Below are 19,900 nucleotides of genomic sequence, written 5' to 3' on the forward strand. Positions count from 1 at the left end.
GGTGCATAAATGAATACTGGTTCATAATTCTCTGCAAGGCATTTTGTATAGGTTCATAGATAGTTACTAGGCTATCGGACCAAGAGACATTTTAAGCCTAGTCAAGCTTACCCTAAACTTGTCAAAATATTGCTGACGTGTAAGTACCCCAAAGAAAGTAATGATTGTCATATAGGCTTGTACACATTAAACATTCACAGGCTGCCGTGTCCATTAGGGACATAGGTGCCAAACCAGGGTAAATTTGTGATTTATCTTCCATTGGTCCAAGTTATGTTTGAATAGGGTTAGGCATGACCCTATTCACATGCATGGGAAGCCTGTTCGAGAGAAGGGGGTAATCTTTGACACATTCTTGTCCAGCCATCATGTTGTGATTATGTCACCGATTTCTGATGCTGTTTGTTTTGCAGATGTGCAATAAATCCATCAGTGTGGGATCAGAGGATACCTATTAGGCTATCTGTAGACTGTTGCTTACCAGTCTGTAGGAGATCGAGTACAGGGATACGGCTTTGAGACAGTCTGCATAGGTCTTGTTGTTTACTCCCTGTATTCTTTTTGTGAGGAACCACTGTGGTCTCTAAGCTATTGCAAGGCCTACTTAGATACATACCAAAGAGTGCATTGTACTCAATAACTGGCCTGATAAGAGCTGAGTATAGTGGAATAAGGACATCTTTGGACCTGAATGCTTTGCCCTTATTTATAAGCTGTGCAGCACAAAATGATTTTTTTCACTCCAGTATATGGGTGTTGGTCAAAGGTCGGGTTACTGTCAACATGCATTCCTGGATCCATGACCACTGGGTCTACTTTTAGGGCTGTATTATCGCTGTGGTAGTTTCCAAGGATGGTTGTCTTTCCAAAGGGTACTGTTATGCATTGTTTTAAAACTGATTTTTAGTCCATAGCTGTGGCACCAGTTCATCTGTCTGCATCAGACCCTTTTGAAGGGTATCTGTGTCCTCGGCCATTACTAGATTCCATAATGTCTAGTTTCATATGACGTGTATTTTAATGCCTGTATCTGGCTCAGTAACTACCTAAAAGGTGAGATACATTTATTAGATGGGCTGATGCAGTTGCTCCTCCCATAGGTGCTGCAGGGGGCCAAGTGCCTCTTCACTTTGGTAACCTGATGGTGGAGCACTTTGATGATGCCAGATTGGTGTAGTATGTTGATAATTGTATTATCATCCTCATGAATGATACTGCTCTCTGTTATCAGTTCTAAATGTAGAGCACATTCAGCTGCAAACAACCCTGGTTAAATTCTTCTGGGTTATATAAAACTTAAGACATGCTTTCTACCTGAAAATATTTCTGAGAGTGGTGATCCTACCATCTGCAAAGCACAAGATGTATTCATATACTCTTTTTACCCATTCTGTGGTTGAAATAGATAGTTACACCAAGCTTGGATAAAGAAATTAATGAAAAGGTCAAAAGAAGACAAGGATTCAGGATTACATAGAATATCAGAAGTAGTAATGATGAGGGGAAAAGGGTAAGGCAGAATAAGAAAAGGGGACAGGGAGAATGGAGTCAAGGTGGAGCGTAGCAGTACATGAAGTCTAGGAAGGTAGATAGCTGATCTGGACTTGTTAATCTTGCAGAGTCAAAGGTGATATCTTCAGAATAAGGAAAATATGGGCCAGTGACGAGATGGACTGGGATATAAACCATGCTGGGAACAGGGTTTTCTGGAAGGATAGGGTAGGCAAGGATGTAGTAGGGTTAGAATTATAACTAAAGGAAGAACTAAAGAGGAGCGTGATAAAAGGTGTACAGATAGATGATGGAGTAACTATAGTGGAACACATAGGTGAAAAGGATGATGGTGAGAAGGGTTAGGAACCATAATGAAAGCTAATGGTGAAAACGCTGGTTAATGTAAATAGGATAAGTTGATAGAACAGCAGAATCTACAGGCTAGAAAGTAGTCAAAAACTGAGTAAAGCTGGAAATGAAAGTTGGGGGTGGCTATGCTGGGAGACATCAGTCTGCCAGAGGTAGACTAGAGTGATGGAGAATGCGTACAGGGAGCACAACCTGATTAAGGCATCTGACCTGTAAGGGTTTGAACAAAATGTGTATTGGCTGAAACCAGGAAAGGAAGACTACTTTGATTTTATTCTCTGAGGTGGGAGGATAGGGGGAATGATGTCAGGGAGTTACAGGCTCAAGCCAATAGTGACCATGTAACAGTATGCTTCTCAAAACCCTGCAGAAGGACTCTGGAGTTGTCACAAAGGCCAGAGTCTTACACTGCTGAAGGGTGAGTTATGACAAGACAGAAGCCCAAATGCAGATCTAGGAAGGTGGCAAGAGAATGAAGGAGAGGAAGGACTATTTGGGAAGTATTTTGAAAGGGGTTAAAAGGTACTAATTAAATGAAAAGAAAAAAAGTGTTTTAGTTCATTACTAATGTACTAGCAGCAGTACTGGAAAAGAGAAGTGCAGAATGGCAGGTCAAGGGAGGAATCACTGAAAAGATGGATGGATGCTACAAACAGTGTAACATAGTATGTTGGGAGGGTAAAAGGATATGGGTAAGTGATTACCACCAGATATTAGGACAGGAAAGAAGGCCTTCAGATATGTTGAAAAAAAGGTAAGATGAGGAGGAGGGTTAAGGAGCAAGCTTGGGAAGGGAAAACATAAAGATGAACAGCAGTTAAAAATTCTAAATGAACATTTTACAGCAATCTTTATGTAAGAAGCAAAAAGGAGAGAACCTATTTGGAAAGGCATGATGGGGCATTGAAAAATAAACAGATGAAGAGACAACAGAGAAGGAGGTAGAATTGGCAGTGAAAGTCTTAGAAGGATGAAGCATAGAGCCCAGACTGGATTCCAAATCATCGTTATGAAGGTGCCTGCTAGGGTTTTGATTAAGGTGTGTATTCCTTTGTCACAAACTGGATATGAGACACTGGGGGCAGGCAGTACTGTTGTTATTACACAAACATAGAGCAAGGAGCAACCCAGCAAACCACAGACAAGTGAGCATGACTTCATTTGTACAAAGTGACAGAAGCAGGACTGAAGGCAAGACTTCTGCCGTAAGATGAGTCATTCAGTGAATTCCATTTTGGACTCCTTGCTGTTTGATTGTGTTAAACTAGAATGATCATGTTCTACTACTGGGATACTGAAGGAGTAGACAGAGGCAAGCCTATGGATGTGACATCAGTATTTCAGCAGCAGATTTCATAGCTGGAGGTCGTATAAGAGGGAACAGAGTCAGGTGAGGCTAGTCAGAAGATAAGAATGTGACAAATTGTGTCTTGCAGTGGGTTACTGTTCGTTTATCCTTTTTCAATGTGTTTGGTTCAGACTTCAGACAGGCCATGGGATGCCAGATCAGTCTTTTTTGCAAGAGGAGAGATCGAAGGAAATGAAGTATGAACTAGAGCGTAACGTCTTCACTTCAACGTTATACATTTTGTGGGGTTGCATTTAACAGATGGCAGCCTGGGAGCTGGTTTTACATTTGGAGGATTCAGACCAAAAAATGTAGAACAGGAAATATGCCTGTGGTTTATCATTATGGAAAATCTAAATCACAGGTACAAACTGAAAGGGTAGGAGCAAAAGCATATTACGTGCTGGGATATGGATTCAAAGAGATGTAATTTATAGACAGGAACATGATACTGCCCCTTTGTTATGCGCTGATTACGTCCATAGACAGGAACATAATACTGCCCCTTTATTGTACACTGATTACGTCTATAGACAGGAACATGATACTGCCCCTTTATTGTACACTGATTACGTCCATAGACAGGAACATAATATTGCCCTTTTATTATACACTGATTACATCCATAGACAGGAACATAATACTGCCCCTTTATTATACACTGATTACGTCCATAGACAGCAACATAATACTGCCCCTTTATTATACACTGATTATGTCCATAGACAGGAACATGATACTGCCCCTTTATTATACACTGATTACGTCCGTAGACAGGAACATAATACTGCCCCTTTATTATACACTGATGACATCCAATAGACAGCAACAAATTCCAAAATTGCAATAATTACGTCACGTCCATAGATGGAAACATAATACTGCCCTTTAGTATGCACTGATTACGTCCATAGACAGGACGGTAATACTGCCAATTTATTTTGCACTGGCTGATTACATCCATAGACGGGGGCATGATACCACCCCTTTGTTATGCACTATGTCCATAGACGGGAACATAATACTGCCCCTTTATTATGCACTGATTATGTCCATAGATGGAAACATAATACTGCCCTTTATTATGCACTGATTACGTCCATAAACAGGAAGATAATATTGCCCGTTTATTTTGCACTGACTGATTACGTCCATAGACGGGAACATGATATTGCCCCTTTATTAAGCACTGATTACGTCCATAGATGGGAACATAATACTGCCCCTTTATTAAGCACTGATTATGTCTGCAGACAGGAAGATAATACTGCATGTTTATTTTGCACTGATTGATTACGTCCATAGATGGGAACATAATACTGCCCCTTTATTAAGCACTGATTATGTCCGTAGACAGGAAGATAATACTGCATGTTTATTTTGCACTAACTGATTACGTCCATAGATGGGAACATAATACTGCCCCTTTATTAAGCACTGATTATGTCCGTAGACTGGAAGATAATACTGCATGTTTATTTTGCACTGATTGATTAAGTCCATAGACGGGAACATAATACTGCCCCTTTACTAAGCACTGATTAAGTCCATAGACAGGAAGATAATACTGCATGTTTATTTTGCACTGACTGAGTACATCCATAGACAAGAACATGATACTGCCCCTTTATTATGGACTGATTTTGCTCCAGATAGACTACTGTGAGAAGATTCCAAAATCTTTTAGAGACAAGAAGATCGGAGTGCTAGAGAGTATATAGAGGAATACAACGAGAATGGCGCAGGGCACTGCAGGTGAGGCATATATGGAGAGGCTAAGGCAGCTCAACATTTTTCACTCAAAAATTAGACGGGGGAAGTGATGCAAGTATACAATTCCTTAGGAAGGAGATGTGATAGAATAACACTAGAAAAGGCGGACAGGGAATGTATGAGGGGCAGAACCATAACCAACAAACCAAAGGAACATAGTTTGATCTTAATGTGAGGAAATACTCTTTCATAGAAGGGATAGCTGCCAGAATAAATCAGTTACTGGAAAGGAAGGTATAAGATGAGACAGCTGAGGATTTTAAATTAGCTTCATATTCATGGAGGGATGGCTTGGAACGGGTTATGACAGTTGCCTAGGGAATAGTTGTAGAAGGTAGATTGATGGGCTCCTACTAGCTGGTTTATGTTATGCTGGGTTATACATAGTCAGCTATTTATACAGTCAGCTATGTTATACATGGTCAGTTGTGTTATACATAGTCAGCTGTGTTATGCACAGTCAGCTATTTATACATAATCAGCTATTTATACATATGCAGCTGTGTTATACATGGTCAGCTGTGTTATACATAGTCAGCTGTGTTATGCACAGTCAGCTATTTATACATAATCAGCTATTTATACATATGCAGCTGTGTTATACATGGTCAGCTGTGTTATACATAATCAGCTATTTATACATAGTCAGCTATGTTATACATGGTCAGCTATGTTATACATGGTCAGCTGTGTTATACATAGTCAGCTGTGTTATACATAGTCAGCTGTGTTATACATAGTCAGCTATTTATACATAGTTAACTGTGTTTTACATGGTCAGCTGTGTTGTACATAGTCAGCTATGGTGTACATGGTCAGCTGTGTTATGCATGGTTAGCTATGTTATACATAGTCAGCTGTGGTACACATCATCAGCACTGCCTCTGGAATTAGACCAGCTCCTCCTGCCATATAGGAAAGGTTTAGCAAGCATTTCAGAAATGATGGGAATCATCTCCAATAGGGGTGGCTGGATGCTGGAGTTGCTGTGGTCAAAGAATACCCAATGGGTGCCAGAACATTGATACACGAGACAATGAGAAACAGTGGTATGCATTATAGGCACTGCGGTGTTTGTGGAAATGTGTATGTTCATAGGTTGGTACTAGGCTATTGGCCCTAGGGCCTATACAAGCCTACCCATGACAAATCCCTGGCTATTCCTTCCTAGAATATTTACTTCCCTGGTCCCCTGTCCAGCATGGTGACTGACGTGATTCCCGGGGTGAATTTTCTATCTCCCATCTAATCATCAAGGTTCCTTTTGAAGAGGGCCAAAGAAGCGTTCAGCTTGACATGTATGGGCAGTCTATTCCAGAGTATGGGGAGTCTCTGGGTCAGGTACCTATCCCTCCAGCATGTTTTATTCATTGTGATGACCAGGTTTAGATCTCTGGAGCATGTGGCTTTGAGGGAATGAGATTTCTTTAAGTGTAGCATGTCCAACAGCTCTGGGTTTGACATGGTCTTGTATGTTAAGCAGAGATCGCCTCTGAGTAGGCAATATGCGACAGAGTATAGCTGGAGTTTTTTTAGATGGTCACCATAGGGCATCTGCTTTAGGCCTGTGATTCTTTTATTGAGGTATTTCTGTCGCCTTTCCAGTTGTTGCAGATGTCTTGAGAGGCACATAACAAATGGGGCATTGTATTCTATAATGGGTCTAAAGAGGGATGAGTACAGTGGGGGAATGACTTCCTTTTTTTCTGGATGAAAGGCCCGTAGTGATGAGGTGTGCCATATAGAAGGATTTCCTGACTGTTGTGGCGATGTGGTTATCGAAGGTGAGACCACTGTCCACCTGTGTCCCTAAGTCCCTTATCACACTTTCATGTTTAGTGTACTGCCAATTATGTGGTAATTCATGGATACATGTTTTTTCCCCAAAGGGGATAACTATACATTTCTTGGCATTGAGCCTGAGCCCATCGCTCTGGCACCAAGCATCTGTTTCTGTAAGGCCGTTTTGTAGAATATCCACATCATTTGGGGATTCAGTAATGGCTCCCAGTTTGCAGTCATCTGCGAACTTTGTTAGCCAGAGCCCCTTAGTGTTGGCCTGTACTTCAGAGAAATAGATGCCAAACAAGAGCGGTCCCAGGACTGAACCCTGAGGTACTCCACTTGTCACTTGTCTGGAGATGGATTTGGAGTAGGCTACTTTTACACTGTGGGTTCTGTCAGTAAGCCAGTTGGCAACCCATCGAGTGACATAAGGATTAATGTCCAGCTTAGTAAGTTTATCTATGATTCCGGAGTGGGGGATGGTGTTGAAGGCCTTGGCGAGGTCCAGATAGGCTGTGTGGACCACCTTACCCTCGTCCATGGCTCTGGAGACTGATTCGAAGAAGTCAATCAGGTTGAGGAGACAAGATCGATCCTTCACGAAACCAAACTGGGTGGAGTCCAGTATTTGAAGGTTGCCATTGCCTTTGTTTATAAGTTCCATGATAATGCCATGGCTTTGCAGATCAGGCTAGTCAGACTCCCCTTGTGGAGTGGAATAACTGTAGCTGTACGCCACTCATTGGGCACAAAGCCTGTGGTGAGGCTATGACTAAACATGACACTTAGATGAGGTGCCAGTTCATTTTGTAGTTCATATAGTACACAGCCTGGGATGTCGTCTGGTCCCATGGATGCTGTATTCTTAGCTTTGGAGAGTGCATTTTTTACCAGTGTGGCCGTGATTACTGGAATTTGGCAATCTTTTGGTATTGAGATGGGCCCTTTAGGTGGTGAGAGGGAGGTGAAGTTGGCACTGAATCGATCTGCCAGGATATTGGCAATATCCTTGGTATCAGTATATTTAATGGCATTCTGTTGTAGCTCAGAGCAGATCTGAGCACTGCCATTTAGATTCTTGACATAACTCTGGAATGCCTTGTGGTTGTCCTTGGAATCTTTGGCAATTTTATTTTCATAACTAGCTTTGGAGGATTTTATGAGGGATCTCATCTTCTTACTGAGGCTGGTAAGGGAGCTTTTTGCATCCTGGGATTTTCCTCTTTTCTGCAACAGTTTCTTCCTTCTGTTGTACAGTTTGTTTATGGTGGGGGACCACCAGTTTGGCTTCCTTTTTTTTTGGAGGAGAGTGTCTTGGTTCTATTTGGAATGGCAGTATTCTTGCATGAGTGGATGTGCTCATACAGTGCCTTAGTGTAGGATTCAGCAGTCGAACATTCAGTTCCCGTCTGCATGGGTTTCATGAAGTTTGTCACTTCTGACTTGAGTAGCATGAAGTTGGCTTTGGAGAAAGTGTTTATGGAGGTTTCCCTACTGGAGGGTGGGGGTGGGATGTGGACGTCAAGAGTGATTAGCTTATGGTCAGACCTGACCAACGAGGGGGTGACCACTTGTGTAGAGCATCGATCTCCCATGTTGGTAATGATCAGGTCTAGGATATTTGAGCCCCTGGTGGGATATGGATTAGTTGCTCCAGGGCGTTGGAATTTATGAATTCCAAGAACTGTTGGGCAAAGATGTTGGTACCCGAGTAGTTTTCCCAATTAATGGCAGGGTAGTTGAAATTGCCCAGTATTAGGGTATTTGGTTGTATCTTAACACATTCTCAGAAGTCCAGCATTGCACATCTGGTTTGACTGAAAGAGTATGACAAGCACACGCTGGGTAAGTAGGGTTGAGGAAAATTTAGAAAATCTTTTGCCTGCTTGCATGGCAGACAAAAGGTAAAGGAGAAATAGTAGTTGTTGGAGACAAATATTCAAAAAATTGAACTCAAAGCTTAAAGGAAGGTGGTGGGATTTAACATTTGATCCCAGTTAAGCTCTGACTCCTTTTTCTGGGGCAAATCATCAACCTTCTATATGATCATGGGAGCACCTGCATACTTTTCTAACAGCATTTTCATAGGTTCATAGGTTCATACTAGGCTATCTGCCCTGGGGCAATTATAAGCCTAGCCCGATTCTGTATGGCTTATGCCACCCCTTGATTTGAGTATACTGTGCCCTTTTTAAGGTTTAGTTTACTGTGCCTCTGTCTAATAGTGACACGGGAGTAATCCCTGGGACAAACCTACGATCGCCCATCCACCTATCGAGATTCTTCTTGAAGAGATTCAGTGAGGTGCTCTGCCTCACATGAACTGGAATTCTATTCCAGAGCGAAGGGAGCCTCTGGGTTATGAACCTGTCCCTCCAGCAAGTTCTATTTATTTCTGTGCTGAGGTTCAAGTCCCTCGAGCATGTGGCTCTAAGGGATTTAGATTTACTGAGGTGGAGCATGTCCATTAATTCTGGATTTGACATAGCTTTGTATGTCAGGCATAGATTGCCTCGAAGTAGGCGGTATGCAACTGAGTAGAGTTGGAGTTTTTTTAACCAAGCAGCATATGGCATCTGTTTGAGACCCTTGATCCTCTTGGTGAGTTACTTTTGGGGTCTCTCTAATTGCTGCAGGTGTCGGGTAAGGTACATCCCAAAAGGGGCATTGTATTATATGATGGGCCTGATGAGGGATGAATAAAGGGGCACAATTACCTCTCTTGATCTAGATGCGAAACCCTTTGTGATGAGGTGGGCTATGTAGAAGGTCTTTCTAACCACTTTGGCAATGTGGTTTTCAAAGGAGAGATTGCTATCAACATGGGTCTCTAGGTCCCTAATAACTTTCTCTGTGCTTAATGGGTTTCCACCTATGTGGTAATTTGTGGGCACATTGTTTTTGCCAAAGGGTATGACTATACATTTTTTGGCATTTAGCTTTAAACCATGGCGCTGGCACCAGTTATCTGTCTCTGTGAGACCTTTTTGAAGGATGTTTGTGTCAGCTGGAGAGTCGATTATGGCGCCCAGTTTGCAGTCGTCTGCAAACTTGGTGAGCCATAGTCCTCCCACGTTTGCCTGTACCTCGGAAAAGTATATACCGAACAAGAGTGGTCCCAGGACAGAACCATGTGGGATGCCACTTGTGACCAGTTTTGAGTCTGACATGGCTCCAGCAACTCTCACTCTGTGGGTTCTGTCTTTGAGCCAGTTTGCAACCCATCTTGTGACATAGGGGTTTATATTTAAGCTGAATAGCTTATCTATGATGCCCGAGTGGGGTATGGTGTCAAATGCCTTTGCAAGGTCCAGATAGGCTGTGTGGACTACCTTCCCTTCATCTATGGCTTGGTGACTGTTTCGAAGAAGTCAACCAGGTTCAAAAGGCAGGATCTGCCCTTGACAAAGCCGAACTGGGTAGGATCTAGTGTCTGTAGGTCCCCAATGTCTTTGTTTATGAGCTCCATGATGATCCTCTCCATAGCCTTGCAGACTAAGCTAGTCAGGCTTATGGGGCGATAGTTTCCAGGGTCCGTAGAGGCTCCACCTTTGTGGAGTGGGACCACTGTTGCTATCACGCCATTCTGTGGGCACATATCCTGTAGTGAGGCTGAGATTGTATAGCTGTTTTATTTGAGGGATTAGTTCCTCTTGGAGTTCATGTAGGACGCAACCTGGGACGCCATCTGGTCCCATGGAAGCAGTGTTTTTTGCTTTGGAGAGGGCAGCCTTCACCTGAGCATCAGAGATGTTTGGGAGGCAGTCCTCTGCCAGGATAGATACTTGCTCTTTTGGCGGGAGCGGGTGGAGAAGTTTGCACTGAACCTGTCTGCCAGGATATTGGCGATGTCTGTGGGTTCAGTGTATTTTTTGTCGTTTAGAATCAACTCAGAACAGGTCTGGGAGTTGCATCCCAGGTTCCTAACATAACTGAAAAAAGCCTTATGATTGTCTTTGGTGTCCTGTGCAATTTTTCTCTCGAAGCTGGCCTTGGAGGATTTTATGAGGTATCATAATTTTTTGCTAGTACTGATCAGAGTTGCCTTCCCTATTAGGGATTTTGCTCTATCATGTAGTAGCTTCCTCCTTCTGTTGTACAGTTTATTTATGGCAGGGGTCCACCAGACTGGGCGCCTGCCTTTGGATGATTGGGTCTTGGTTTTGTTTGGGATAGCATGATCCATGCATTCCTGGAGATGTCCATAGAATGCGTTTATATAGGATTCTGCAGTTTAGGCCGTAGTTTCCACTGGCTGTGGGGCCTTGAAGGATTCCACTTCGGTTTTCAGAAGTGAGAAGTTTGCTTTTGAGAAGTTTTTCACTTTGGTTTTCTGGGCTGGGGTAGGGGTCGGGATGTGGACATCCAGTGAAATTAATTTATGGTCTGATCTTACCAATGAGGGATATACTTCTGGTGTGGAGCATAGAGTCCCCATGTTGGTAATGATCAGGTCTAGTATGTTGTCCCCTCTTGTGGGAGTGGTGACTAGTTGTTCCATAGAATTTGAGTTTATAATTTCCAGGAACCTTTGGGCTAAGGTGCTGGGGCTTGAGTAGTGCTCCCAGTCAATGTTTGGGTAGTTGAAGTCACCCAATATAATGGTGTTCGGAGAGATCTTCATGTTCTCCAATGTTTTCAGGAAAGCCGAGTGGGATTCCTGACTTTGAGAGGGTGGTCTGTAGGATGCTATAAACTGAAAAGCAGTCTTGCCCACTGCTAGTTGCACATGGGTGGTCTCCGATACTTCGTGCAATGCCACTAACCTGGAGGTGTGGATATCCTTGATAAATATGGAAACTCCCCCTCCTTTTGTGGTTCGGTCTGGGTTTTGGGGCCAAAAAGCATAATATGAGGTATAGCCTGGTAGTGCTGGGGTGCTCTCTGGAGCCTTGAACCAGGTTTCTGTCACTGCACAGATATCGATGTTCTCCATACTGAGGAGAGCTTTGAGTGCATGCATCTTGAGGTTAAGACTCCTGGCGTTAAGCAGCATTACCCTTAGTTTCTTGTTCCTTGTGCTGTCTATGGGGGTGGGTTTGACTTTTGAGCCTTGCCTAAAAAAGGCACTATGGGGGTGGCAAGTGCCTTTGCCAATATCCAAAAGCCCAGTGGTGACAGGTGCAAGCCGTCCCTAGTGAAGCAACGTGGCTTGTCGGGCATGTCATCTCAGGCTGACAGACACTGGATCCCCTTTGAATGACACCAAAATTTTAGCCAATTGTTAAAATCGATCATTTTGTCTTTGTACTGTGGCATCATTCTAGGTGATGGTAAGATGCTGCTCAAGGTCAGGGTCATACCAGCCTTGGGCTACATGATCAGAGAGCTCCTCTATGTCTCTTTTCATGTAGTCCAGGGAGGTACGTCTCAGGTCATTCACACCAGCATGTACAATGACTGAGTCATATTTGTATTTGCTTTGGAGTGACCTGAGTGCTTGTGTTATGTGGCGGATCCTAGCACCCGACAGGCAGCTCACCGTGACCTTCTCTTTATTCAGCTTGGTGAGCGGGACATCAGTGTGTCTGACAATAGAGTCACCTATTACAAGAGTATCAGGTGTGTTATTCAGCCTTAAGGGCTGTGGCTGCTTGGCACACTGACTTTGTGGGCTATGTGTTGTGCGTGTTTTGTTTTGAGGTAGTGCTTGCTTGGATGTCTGCTTTGGAGGTCTCTGTTGCTTAGGTAGATTTTTATTTAGAGCCTCCGAGTATGTTTTTGTGTATTTATGTGTTTGGTTCGCTGATGTGGTGGGACTATGTGATACTGGAATTGTGTTGTGTGAGGTTACCTTCTCCTCCTGACTGGTTACACCAGTTTTGAGATGAGAGAGCTCAGCCTCCAGTTTGGCTAAATAGTTGCATCTCTCACATATATTTGAACCTGTTTGGAGGAGGAGAGGGTTGTCCGTGTACATGAGACAGTTGTAACATTGCCTCAAAATTCCCAGATTCACCAGCTGGACTGGAGAGGAAACCATCGACTGACCTTTGGACATGCTAGAGTAATATAGGGAAACTGAATTTAAGACGGACCAATAGAGAACAGGGTAATCGTAGAGAGTATAAGAGTAAGTAGTGCTTATGGTTTAATAGTGCTAACTTGTAGGATTACTTAATTGGACCAGTGAAGGGCCTTAGAATGAGAATATGGTGTTTAAATTGAGAGATAGAGCAGTTCTAAGGGAAAAAGTGAAGAGCAGACTTTGTGGAGCCATGAATAGTTTAAACCCAATTTGGCGGCGCTGCCCGCTGTTGCGCTATGCACAAAAACATGCAAAACCGCGCAAAAGAGGGTTGTAAGAGAGGAAGATGAAGGAGTTAGGAATTGACCCAAAATGGCCAATAAAACTAAAGTTTCAAGTCAGTAACCACTCCCACAGGGGCAGGCAGGCTGCTCAATGTTTTTCACTGCCACTGATCAACAGAGAGACTTCCCTTTAGCCCAAGCAAAAAATGGCCTCCAAGAAACTTACAAACAGTTCAAGAACAGCAAGCCTGTAACTGAACTTTTTTAAATCTCAGAAAAGTGGGAAAAAGCAAGATTTTTTTTTTTTTGTTTTTTTCAGAGATAGCAGAGGTTCACAAGTATCAACAAGTTATAACAGTGCAGTAAATGACCCCACACAAGAGTGCTAGGCTAAAGACAGATAAAATGCAAGTTTTGAGAAAAAAACGATTTTAAAAATAAGTGCAAACAGGAAATTCAGTAAACAGCTCTAGGTTGTGCTCTAAATACAGTTACTAATGCAGAAATCAAATTTAACAAGCCAGAAAATGCTCAAAATAGGTGGCTATGCAGAAAAACTTAGCAAATAAACAGAGGAAAAATACTTAAAGTCTCAAAAGTGGCTCTTTCTTCTCTCAGCATTTTCTCCTCTTGGTTGGTGCTTCGCCAACAGCCAACAAGCCTGAAAAGATGCCAAAACCATGAGGCAACCAGGTTTTAAGAGAGGAAGATGAAGGAGTTAGGAATTGACTCAAAATGGCCAATAAAATTACAGTTTCAAGTCAATAACCACTCCCACAGGGGCAGGCAGGCTGCTCAATGTTTTTCACTGCCACTGATCAACAGAGAGACTTCCCTTTAGCCCAAGCAAAAAATGTCCTCCAAGAAACTTACAAACAGTTTAAGAACAGCAAGCCTGTAACTGAACTTTTTTAAATCTCAGAAAAGTGGGAAAAAGCAAGATTTTTTTTTTTTTTTGTTTTTTCAGAGATAACAGAGGTTCACAAGTATCAACAAGTTATAACAGTGCAGTAAATGACCCCACACAAGAGTGCTAGGCCAAAGACAGATAAAATGCAAGTTTTGAGAAAAAAACGATTTTAAAAATAAGTGCAAAGAGGAAATTCACTAAACAGCTCTAGGTTGTGCTCTAAATACAGTTACTAATGCAGAAATCAAGTTTAACAAGCCAGAAAATGCTCAAAATAGGCGGCTATGCAGAAAAACTTAGCAAATAAACAGAGGAAAAATACTTAAAATCTCAAAAGTGGCTCCTTTCTTCTCTCAGCGTTTTCTCCTCTTGGTGGGTGCTTCACCAACAGCCAACAAGCCTGAAAAGATGCCAAAACCACAAGACAACCAGGTTTTAAGAGAGGAAGATGAAGGAGTTAGGAATTGACCCAAAATGGCCAATAAAACTACAGTTTCAAGTCAGTAACCACTCCCACAGGGGCAGGCAAGCTGCTCAATGTTTTTCACTGCCACTGATCAACAGAGAGACTTTCCTTTAGCCCAAGCAAAAATGGCCTCCAAGAAACTTACAAACAGTTCAAGAACAGCAAGCCTGTAACTGAACTTTTTTAAATCTCAGAAAAGTGGGAAAAAAGCAAGATTTTTTTTTGTTTTTTGTTTTTTCAGAGATAGCAGAGGTTCACAAGTATCAACAAGTTATAACAGTGCAGTAAATGACCCCACACAAGAGTGCTAGGCCAAAGACAGATAAAATGCAAGTTTTGAGAAAAAAACGATTTTAAAAATAAGTGCAAACAGGAAATTCAGTAAACAGCTCTAGGTTGTGCTCTAAATACAGTTACTAATGCAGAAATCAAGTTTAACAAGCCAGAAAATGCTCAAAATAGGTGGCTATGCAGAAAAACTTAGCAAATAAACAGCCAACAAGCCTGAAAAGTCGCCAAAACCATGAGGCAACCAGGTTTTAAGAGAGGAAGATTATATACAAGTACCATCTCTTCCCCTTCATTGCTGATACAATAAGTACATAATCTAAATTTCTGTAGGACATGCCTTTTCTGCTGTTTGTAATGCTCGTACTACATTGCAAACATGGCCCAGCGAATTCCCCTAAGTCCTAAATGAAGAGAAAACTAAGCTAATGCTCTTCAGCAGCAACAAAAACAAACCTATATAAGAACAAACAAATTTTTCTTTGCTGAATCCTTTCTGAGACTTAATTTGTACAACACTAGAAATATCTTGGAAAACGTATTGGCAGTAACCTTTCATTTGAACAGCACTCTACCTTTTTTGTATACAGTGTATTGATTTTTCTTTAGTTTTAGTAGCTTAAATATGCCAGATTTACAGGAATGTTAGTGGCATGCCAAGATTGTAAATAAATGTTGATGATGCTCCAGTGATGTAAATAAACAAATACAAATAAACTAGGTATATGTTTTTTATCAGAATCTTTATCTGGGATCCCTTTTGGGAAAAAAAGAGAGAGTGTGTGTGTCTGTGTGTGTCTTTTGGCTGTGTCAGCTACCAAAGACTTTCTGGGAAGTTTGAAGTTTGTACATACTATAACTGCGTACTGTTAAATTTATGCCAGAACATTTTTGCTGAACTTATATTTTCTTGTTGTATAAGTTTCTAGACTTGATATCTTCATCTGGAAGGAGAGACCACAAGATGACAGAACAACCAATAGTACTTAAAGAAGGGTAAGCATGTATTGAGATAGTATATATATATATATATATATATATATATATATATATATATAATCCATTGAATATGTTGTAGGAACCTTTCATCTTCTACATTAACTTTCTTTCCTCATGCTGTAGTCAGTCATCAGGCATCCTCATGTCTGTCAGGTGTTGCATTTACAGGAAAAGCATCAAAGAAAAAGTAAAATTTTAACTAATAAAAGCTGTAGTCCATAGAACTTATGGATGACTGAGAGTGAAGCATAAAAATACAAATGTGATGGAAGTTTCCCAAGATCCAGTAAGTCTCCAGAGTACTCAATGAAATAAAATGTTTTATTCAGACAAGCGCTTTCGCTAAAAGTAGCTTCATCAGGTCTATTTAATATACAAATAAATTAAAAGGCCATTCTTATAGTCTCAGCAATCCAATTGAAAGCAATCTCATCACTTACTTAAAAGGGAAATGTCACTTTATCTAAAAACAATTCAAATACAGAATAAACAGGCACATATTTTCTTCTAACCTGCTTATATAAAACAAGCTTCTGAAGAAATGTATAAAAAATATATATATATGGTAAATAATGTATATAAAGAATATACATATAATTATGTACGTACATACATAATTCGTTATTTTTTATATAAATTTTATTATACTTCATCACATTTACACATATATATACATATTCAGTCACATTCATAAAAACATTACTATACAACCTTGCACATTCATGGCATATAAGATACATTTGATACAACATACTATTCCTATATATATATATATATATACACACATATTAAAACACACAGTCTGTTGTTCAACATAGAGTCCATTGCATTTATATATACCATTTTTTAATCTTATATGTATATTCTTTATATACATTATTTACCATATATATATTTTTTATACATTTCTTCAGAAGCTTGTTTTATATAAGCAGGTTAGAAGAAAATATGTGCCTGTTTATTCTGTATTTGAATTGTTTTAGATAAAGTGACATTTCCCTTTTAAGTAAGTGATGAGATTGCTTTCAATTGGATTGCCGAGACTATAAGAATGGCCTTTTAATTTATTTGTATATTAAATAGACCTGATGAAGCTACTTTTAGCGAAAGCGCTTTGTCTGAATAAAACATTTTATTTCATTGAGTACTCTGGAGACTTACTGGATCTTGGGAAACTTCCATCACGTTTGTATTTTTATGCTTCACTCTCAGTCATCCATAAGTTCTATGGACTACAGCTTTTATTGTTTTATTTTTGACTGAGAGAGTTTGCCGCTGTGGTGGTTTTACCCCTATCATTGACTAAAATGTAAATTGTTATAGTTACTCTCTAGATTCATTTAAAAGGTACAGTTGACTTTTTTAATACCATTTTCCCCTGCTACATGCTAACCCAGTCTGCCATTTTGTTTTCTCTTTGGTAAGAACCAACTGCAAGAACACTTCATCTGGAAAGTCATTTTTCCCCAAGTAAAATCTAACATCTTCAATCCTTTACAATAGTTGTTGGGGTTCAGCCCTCAGTAGAGATTTCCCATGCATTCATGCTACCGTACATGCCTGATGGTGACTACAGAGTGCATGCCCTATCACAATCCAGTTGCTTTTGGCAACCTCATGATGACATCCAGCATTACCTGTGTGTCATTATATGTAAAAAAACAGGCTGTCTCCCCCTCCCACAGGAAGGATGAGCCTGCAACAACCTCCCATTCCCACTGTTCCTCGTCAGCTCCTCCAATGTCTGCTGCACTACATCCATGGTTGTCTGTCACAGTCAAACAACATCACTCTACACCACGGCACTGACTGTAGTGGTCTTGCACACAGATTAGTAAACCAGCACTGTTCCATAACTAGTGTTCTGAGTACTTACAGACTTGCACTCACTCTGATCATTTCCAGACCATGTAGACCTGTTCTCTTTCTTGTTCTGTAATTCTGCAGTGCAATGAAAACCCTTGCCCTGGACAGCTGAATGGTTTATTTAATATTCATACTTTCTCTTTATGTCTGGATATAACAGAAGTGTACTATCCTATATTTGAGTGCCATGTGTTGTAGCTGCAGTAATGCATGGAACTTGTAGATTCTGACAAAAAGTTATATTGCTTTAACTTCTGAACATTTTACAATGTTAACATTTATTTGATGTCACCACCTTTGTAACTGTATTATGTTTATAAAGAATGGATTTGGTTGGTCATGATTTTCCTCTCACAAGTTGTATCCCAGTTTCATATTGATTTAAAATGCAATAAAAAGTATAAAAAAATACAAATATTTCATGGTGTACTTTCTAGACGTCTACATGTTAAGAAGCAGGTTGTAAAACTGTCAGAATTAGGTTTCTTTATACATTTAACAGTTACATTCTCTGGCGTCTTTCCAAATGGAGATGAAAACTGGAAATGTTTTTGTTTGGTGAGCTTTGAGAATTTTCATATCCTGTTCTTTTGCACTGGTATACAGCATACCAGAAAATAAACATAGTTACGTTCTGGGTGACTTAGGATATAGGGCAGATGATAATGTATCTTACAAATAGTTCACTCTACTGTTTAGTAAACACAACTTTGTCAAACAGGAAACTTGTGCACTCAGTTTTGACTGCATTATGAATGCTGTTTGTCTGCACTTACGGAGCAGATCCATTGCAGCACAAAAAAGATGTCATGATCTGTGACATTATGCACGGCTGGTTTTATTGAAATCTCACCAGCAGAACTGACCATCAGGAGACAGGACAATATGTAAAACTTCCCCTTGGCAGTATTTGCTTCTAGTTTTCAGTAACTGGCTATACACGTATGATATGTGCTTCCTATTATTCAGGATAGTAAGGTAGTTCAGCAGTGCCTGCATGAAGCAGACTTATGAAAAGGATAAATGGTCCTTCTCCATACTGCTTTAAGACTTGGTGATGACACAAAGTTTTGCCAGTTGTAGCATAACTCTAAACATGGCACATGACAATGCTGGCTGAAAATAACCAAACTACACTCAATGAAGTGGAAAGTAACTGTTGTCACTTTTTTCTGCAGTGCCTTCACTGGAGTGATGCTTTTCATAGTTCCAGCAAAGTCTGAGGGGAAGCAACTATTTCTAGAAAAACACAAGAAGAAATCAGTTCATTTACCTTGCATCACCATCTCCCCCTCAAATCATAAGCATCTTCATAGCTGTCTTTTCCCAGAATGGCATTCCCCTTGTACTTTATGACTCAGGTGCCAGTGGTTTGCCAAATGAATGGTCCAGCTGTGGTCTCATCTCAGGCATCACAGCAGTTCTGTAATCTGCTTTGCTGTCCTGCCTCTTTTTATAGGGATTCAGATATGCAGTTCTTTTAGTATGGTGTGCTAGGATTCATTGTGTAAACCCAGCTCTCTGGCTGCCCTCCTTTCCAGAAGCCAGTGTTCATTGTGCCATTATCTGCTGGTACTGCTAGTCTGTTGATATCCATTTCTTTGCCAAAACATGGCTGTATGTAGTACTGGACCATCCCCTTCAGTTTACCACCACAGTAGCATCTCCAGCTGGCTTCGGTGGCTACCTGCCCACCATGCCTTTGAATGCCTGAGAACTATATCACACCAAATAAATCCACAAAAAACAGCAACCAAGGAGAACAGTCCACTCTTTTTTATTAAGCGTTTTTGTCCTTCTTAATAGTAAGAACTTCGATCTGAAGAAGGACAAAAAATGCTTAATAAACAAGAGTGGACTGTTCTCATTGGTTGCTGTTTTTTTGTGGATTTATTTGCAGTTTGTTGTACAATTTCTTCATTTTTCAAATATATCACAGCTGCAGCAATTCTGTCTACATTAGTTTACCCCCTGGGCAGCTCATACACTTTCCTCCATGTGTCTTGTACTATTACTTTTACCTTTCTGATGTTTTAAGGGTAGGATCAAGTGCTCTTCCCAGCACAGCTGCTTCCTCCTCTTAAATGATGTCATATCGGACTTCCCATTTCAGTCCTCGATATATGTATGTCCTTGTGTGTTGTAGGTTAACAGTGCTAGGAACTTGGATGTCACTTGCCTCTTAACCTCCGGTAAAAAGTTTAGTAACAAGGGCTTATTTATATAGATGGCACAAACATCCAGACTGCTCTAGATATATGAAAGTGAGATAACTAGTTATGGAATCCCCCCTCTTTTACATGGTTGTCACTCATACTTGCGATTAAAATAGTGTTCTAAAAAATGAATA

The 19,900-nt window shown here is 40.8% G+C and overlaps 1 protein-coding gene across 2 annotated transcripts in view; it reads left to right on the top strand.

The window, feature by feature from the left end:
* RASA3 (RAS p21 protein activator 3) overlaps window positions 1-19,900 on the top strand; it is a 1,807,402-nt gene that overhangs the window by 1,698,145 nt on the left and 89,357 nt on the right. For both annotated transcript variants that reach the window (XM_044071113.1, XM_044071114.1), the window contains one exon: window positions 15,608-15,681. In XM_044071113.1, coding sequence (XP_043927048.1) covers window positions 15,608-15,681 — 74 coding nt within the window. The remainder of the gene's footprint in view (window positions 1-15,607; window positions 15,682-19,900) is intronic.

The sequence above is a fragment of the Protopterus annectens genome, chromosome 5.part0, assembly GCF_019279795.1.
Source record: "Protopterus annectens isolate FY-2018-M chromosome 5.part0, PAN1.0, whole genome shotgun sequence".
Taxonomy (NCBI): domain Eukaryota; kingdom Metazoa; phylum Chordata; order Ceratodontiformes; family Protopteridae; genus Protopterus; species Protopterus annectens.